General features: G+C 43.5%; 1 protein-coding gene across 1 annotated transcript; it reads right to left on the bottom strand.

The window, feature by feature from the left end:
- Window positions 1-626: 626 nt before the first annotated feature.
- LOC131023044 (uncharacterized) lies at window positions 627-2,173 on the bottom strand. The gene is made up of 3 exons (XM_057952584.1): window positions 1,918-2,173; window positions 1,428-1,834; window positions 627-1,247 (listed from the first exon to the last, which is right to left on the bottom strand). The coding sequence occupies exons 1-3, from the start codon at window positions 2,171-2,173 to the stop codon at window positions 627-629; spliced, it is 1,284 nt and encodes a 427-aa protein (XP_057808567.1).
- Between the last annotated feature and the right edge of the window lie 4,166 nt (window positions 2,174-6,339).

Below are 6,339 nucleotides of genomic sequence, written 5' to 3'. Positions count from 1 at the left end.
AACTCACAATTCCAGAAGATGTGCTCCGTCGTTTCCGCGTCCCTCCTACAGATCGGGCACCAGTTGGGAGTAATAAGGCCATGACGAATAAGCCTATCATAAGTTGGCATACGGTCATGCAGAAGTCGCCAACACACCAGAGACCTCCTCACCGAAATAAACGGTTCCCAAATCCACGAGCCCCACGAGACATTAGAGAACTTGTGACCATAATGAGCAAAGGCAAGAACCGAGGTAACCTTGCCTTGAAGAGAAGGCTTCCAGAATCTCGTGTCATTACCACCAATCGAAAGCAGAAGAATGTCGCAAACAATTTGCGGGAAAGCGTTAACAAACGCTTGAGTAAAGTGCCACACTCCATCGAAAAAATAGTCCGCTACAATTTGAGTGAGAGAGTCTCTAAAGAAGAAAGGCACGGAACATTTATCCACAAGCATGTACCCTAACCAATCATCAAGCCAAAAGAGAGTAGTTTCCCCATTTCCAATATAACAAAAGGAATTATTCGTCAGCTCACTAATCTCCTCTCTAATTCCCCGCCAAACCGTGGAAGGAGCCACATTCTTCACCTTACAGCACTGGGTCAAGTAGCGTCTTTTCATGATATCAAAACCAAAACTATTTCTCTAGATGACCTTCCAAGCCATTTTCAAAAGGAAGCACCAGTTCAAAGTAACAAAAGAGCGAATCCCAAGACCGCCTTCCTCTTTGATCGAGCAAACTCTATCCCAGTTAACTGAACACGACGGTTTTTTACGAGTGTCGCCACTCCACAGGAAATTCCGGCACCTAGAATCCAGCTCACGAAGCAACGCTCTAGGCCAAAGATACATCATCATCGAATGAGTGAGCGAGCTGCTAATCACGGAATTAAGCAAACAAAGTCTCCCCGACATAGAAAGCTGAAGCCCCTTCCAGCGAGCAAATTTATTTATAATACGATCCAGAATCAGACGAAGGTGAGAAGCTCTGGGCGTGCCGCAGAAAATCGGAACACCCAGATAAGAGAAGGGCTGGGTTCCCGCAGACACCGGCAACACACGAATAACCTGCCTCTTAACTCGGGTCGAGACTTTCTTAGAGAAATAAGTGTGCGACTTTTCCGGGCTAAAAATTTGTCCAGACATCGAGCCATAGAAGTCCAAAAATTTACGGAACGTCTTAGCGTTCGACTTTGTGGCCTTACAAAAAATCAGGATGTCGTCAGCATATAATAAATGAGTAGGAAACGGAACACCTCTACAGAACTGCATGGGATCCAAATGTCCAGAGTTAACAATTATGGAAGAGTGCGCTCAGCGCATCTTCAGCAATCCCAAGCAGAATGGGGAAAGCGGATCTCCTTGGCGAACGCCTCTAGAACAGCTAAAATACCCGCAAAGCTCCCCATTATAGAGAATAGAGAGGCGCGCAGAGTGCAAAATCACCTCAATCCACCTAATGAAGCGATGATGATAACCACAAACTTTCAACACGTTAATCAAGAAATCCCATCTAAGCGTATTAAACGCCTTTGTGATATCCACTTTACACGCCATATTCTGCCCCCCGCAAGATCTTCTCAAGTAGTTAAACCCCTCGGAACCCAGCACAATGCAGTCATGTATCGATCTGTCCCTTATAAACCCAAACTGATTTTTGGAAACAAACTGAGCAGCAACCACGCTCAAGCGAGCCGCTAACACTTTCGAGATGATTTTGAAGAGAAAGTTCGAAAGCACAATAGGACGCAAATCCGCAACCGTCGTGACCGTGTCCTTCTTCGGAATGAGAATCAGAGTATTAGCATTGCAGCCGCTTGGAAGGTACGATTTAATGAAGAAAGTGGTAACCGCTTTCCAAATGTCAAGCTTGACAATATCCCAATAGCTATGAAAGAATTTTCCAGAGAACCCATCCGACCCGGCGAACTCTGACCATCCATTTGGAAGACTGCAGTTGTTATCTCCTCTTCTCCGGGAATGATTGACAACATCTCATTAGCCTGATCAGAGATAATGTGATCCAACACCGCATCCACGTTGATAATATCTAAAGGAGCCTGCGTGATCTCGGTGAAAAGCGTCGAAAAACACTCCACGATGTGGCTGCCGATGACGCTCTGGTCAACACAACTCTCTCCGTTAATGACCAGATGCGAAATAATATGAGGCTTCCTTTTGTACTTGAGCATGCTATGAAAGAAAGTCGTATTACGATCCCCGTCATTCAACCACTTCACTCTACTCTTTTGCCGTAGGAGATTGATTATTCATTCTCAATCATAGAATATGTTTGTGACACCCAAATCTAATTAATTAAAATTTAAATATATATTTGTACGAAAAAAAAATTATAAATATAAATGTTGGGAACCTTGTGGAATATCCTAACCCTTGTTTTGATGATACCAAAATTCATAGGACTTAATTATAATAGACTAGAATTGCTTTGAACTCAAGTGTTAGAGTTCGGTTCTAGTTTAGCTTGCGGTGTCGAAGACTGAAGACTGAAGACTGCAGATACCAACTGAAGTATCAGTTGAAGAATCAGTTGAAGACTGATTATTTAATGCGCGCAATGGACTGATACTAAAGTCAAGTATCAGTTGAACATTCCTCCTAGGACTAATCTTCCAACTTTCAGAGGAAGCCACGTACTCACAAAGTATAGCCGCATTAAATGCAGAGATCTCAGGATATCCTTATCTCTGCAGAGGTCATTCCTATCTGGTGGTTACTTTTCAGAGACGTCACATCTCCTGTCCATCAAGAGAGTTGTTTCCACCCAGACAAGGAACCTCGAAGATTGAAGCCTCAGCCCAAATTTGAATTGCTCTCCAACGGAAGAAATCTTGATGACGTTCACGCCAACGGATCTATTCAAGAGGTCTCCTACAAATAGCGCTCGAGGATCACTTCAACCTTCACCGATTCAACGACATAAGCTGAAGCTCTGCCGAAATTGCTACTCAGCCTAAAGCTTAATCTCCCCAAAACTTGAATCGAAGAAGAGAATTCCAAAGCCAAAATCAGTCACTGCTGATTACACATATTCTCTTAGACCTTAGGCAAACCTCTGTTTACCCAGAAGCCAAAGGTCAAACTTGCTTCAAAGAACTTGTTCTTTGTAGTGAAGTTGGCACTCGTTCAAACCTCCTCCCCAAAAGAGTGTTTGAGTGATTCGAAGTTTAGGAAGGTACTCTGACTCTGAGTGAGAAGTCTTAGCATGGGTTGTGCTGAGCAAAGAAATCCGACGCGAGTGAAGCGTGGGTCCTGAAGAAGGGTTTTCTTCAGTGGTACGGTTGTGTGCACCCGGCAAGCACACGGTTTGGTTTGCAGTGCACCTGTTAAGAACTTGCGGAGTGGATTGTTGGTCTAATCAACCAACCGTGGATGTAGGAAAGGGTTTTTCCGAACCACATAAAAGTCTCTGTGTTGTTTACAGCTTTCAGTTTTACTTTCTTACTTGTGTTATTTCAATTGATAAACTGAACACTGATTAACTGCAAAGAGTAACCTAACAACCAACAACGTGCTCCACCAAGGCTATTGCGAAACTAAGTTTAATTTCCGCTGCGTATGATATCAGTCTGACTGATCTATCTTTTGATAGTCAGGAAGAGTGTTATCATCTCTGTCTTAGCAAACACGACTGAAGCCCTTACGTGCATCAGTTAAGTTCCAGCAACTTAACTGATAACTCTTTACTGAAGAGCTTTCAGTATCAGTCGTCAATCCTGTTTGGTCAAAACTGTTTTCAGTAAAACAGGAGTCTGTGTTTGCATGCAAAGTTTCGTTTTGATCTCTGACTGAGATCCCTCTGATTGAGGATTTGAAAAATAGCTCATAGGTGTATTCCCCCCCCCCCCCATACACCTATTCGAGACCCTCTGGACCTAACAATAAATAAATATTTAATGACAAAATCATGAAATAAATCTTTATTTAAAATATTTTACTCAAAATAACATCTTTACGTGAAGCTAATTTCAAAATATTTGACTCGCCATTCGACCTTCTACGCGTCTACGACCATCGAAACCTGAAAATGTTAAATGTGGAATGAGCATACAGAGTACACTCAGTGTGGAAACATGAAATCATTGTTCACGTTAATAAAACGGTAAACACATACGGTCATTGCATACATATCCTCAATTCGCACGGTGGCAATCCAAGGACTTTAAAGTCCTGGACCCTATTTACGAGCCCCTGGTGACATCCTCAATATAATGGTTGCAACCCTTTAACATGTAATCGCATTGTGGCAATCCAAGGACCTTTCCATCCTGGACCCTATTTACGGACCCCTAGCGATACATAATAATCTCAAATTGCATTGTGGCAATCCAAGGACTGTGACGTCTTTGATCCTATTTACGGGTCCCTAACGATAGATGTAATTCATAACACATATGGTAAACACATAATATTAAAATGAATAAAAATTAACCACAGCATATACTGAAATAAATCTAACACCTGAAATTTAAGTTTTGAAAATTAACTTTAGTAATTAAAATCAAAGTCAACGTCATAGTCGTACCTCACCTAATCCCATAAAATTAAATATAATTTAATAATGATTAAAAAATAATTAATATATAATTTAATATGTATATATATATAATTTAAATAAAGAAAAAGTAAATATACCTTAAGAGCATCCGCATTGGGACCTCCTTGATAGCCTCCTTGATAGCCTACTTGATAGTGTTTGTGTTATTGAGTAGGTAGTGCTGCATTGGGGTTCCTTGATAGCCTCCTTGATAATATTAGTTTTGATTTTATGTTTTTCATTTAAATTTTATTGCATAATTTAAATTGCATATTTAAATACTGGATTAAACATAAAATTAAAAAACCTATTTAAAACATAAAAAAAAATACATAAAAATTTAAAAAACCTAAAACATCATTAAAATCACATAATTAAAAGCCTAGGATAGACCACGACGCCTGAGCACGTCGGCGACCATGGACGCGTGCAATGCACGTTGTGCGTCCGTCATGTTCGTTGTATCCGTGTTCAGGAGCTGCATATCGAGCTCCCTCTCCCGGATATCGTTCCTCCGCTGGTACTGGGCGGTGAATGCCCTCATCTGCGCGTCGTTCCTATCCAACCTCTCCACAATTTCTGGTGGAGGATCCGAGCTCGTATGCGACGCTGCTGCCTTCCCTTTCCCTTTCTCCGCCGCCTTCGCCGTCTTGGCCGCCGCCTTCGCCACCTTGTTGCCAATGGGCCGAGCAGAAGAGATCTCCTCGCCCGACGCCGAGGTGGTGAAGCCGCCCTCTTCCGTAGTCTTTGTCCTCTTGGAGGCATGCACGTCTCCAAGGAGGTACATCGACTTGAACTTGGGATTGTTCCGGAGAACTCTCCACGCGTTCCAGAAATTGAAGGAGGCCCTCTGTGGGCTTCGAGCCTTGAAGATGGTTTGGGCCTTTTCATGAATCATATCATCCGAATGACCGGACGGCCAATTGTTGCGCGTCTCCACCCAAACAGCTTCCCAGAGACGCACATCCGCGCTCACCCGGGACCAGTGGCCTTGAAGTTGCTTGATGCCGAGGTCGACGCCGAGGATGGGGTTCACACGTTCGCGGATTCGGCTCCAATATGACTCTCCCTTCTGATCCGTCCCACGGATCGAGTCGTTGGTCTCCTCCGCCCAAATTTGGACGATGAGATCCGTATGCTGTGGAAGGTAAGTATGACGGTAAACTTTTTGTTTGTCGTGCTTCATTTTGGTGGCCTTTTCCTTCCTCCGGCCGCCTTTTTTTGGTGGGGAGACACTCAGCTGAGCACTCACCAGTTCCTCCTCGGGCGGGCTCTCCTCCAAGTTGATTCCTCCCATATCGGGATGATAATCGGAGGAGAGATCAGGGCACCAATTTGGATCGTAGAAAGGGTTGTGTGGATCCATGACGGAGAAAATTGTAGGAGAAGAAGAGGTGTGAAGAGAAGAAGGAAGAAGGAAGAAGGAGAAGAGGTGTGAAGAGAAGAAGGAAGAAGGTGGGGTATTTTAAAGAAGAGAAGAAGGAGAAAAAAAAAATAATGCAAACGGTCGGTCAAAGGTGCGGAGACCGAGGAGCTGCAGTCAAAAGAATGTATATAAATTCGAATTTTTGAATTTTTCATAATTTTTTTTTTAAAAATTGGGCGCGTGCATTGCACGCGCCATCTCCTCCACCCATTCGAGGATACTCGATAACTCGAGGAGTCCTCGAGGAGCTCCACGCCGCATCGCCCTCCTCGACGCACTCCCTCTCCTCGAGGACCTCCTCGAGTACCCGCGATGCGGGTGCTCTAATGTTTTTGACCTCACACGTTTGCTTAGTTATATATAAGAAGCCTCCA

This window comes from Salvia miltiorrhiza, chromosome 4, assembly GCF_028751815.1.
Source record: "Salvia miltiorrhiza cultivar Shanhuang (shh) chromosome 4, IMPLAD_Smil_shh, whole genome shotgun sequence".
Taxonomy (NCBI): domain Eukaryota; kingdom Viridiplantae; phylum Streptophyta; class Magnoliopsida; order Lamiales; family Lamiaceae; genus Salvia; species Salvia miltiorrhiza.
This window is presented reverse-complemented; position numbering and strand designations above follow the sequence as displayed.

Coding starts and splice junctions, on each gene's coding strand:
- LOC131023044 (XM_057952584.1), bottom strand. CDS start 2,173: ATGCTCAAGTACAAAAGGAAGCCTCATATTATTTCGCATCTGGTCATT. Junction 1,835..1,917: donor TGCAGTCTTCCAAATGGATG/GTCAGAGTTCGC, acceptor ACATTTGGAAAG/CGGTTACCACTTTCTTCATT. Junction 1,248..1,427: donor GCTTCATTAGGTGGATTGAG/GTGATTTTGCAC, acceptor GATCCCATGCAG/TTCTGTAGAGGTGTTCCGTT.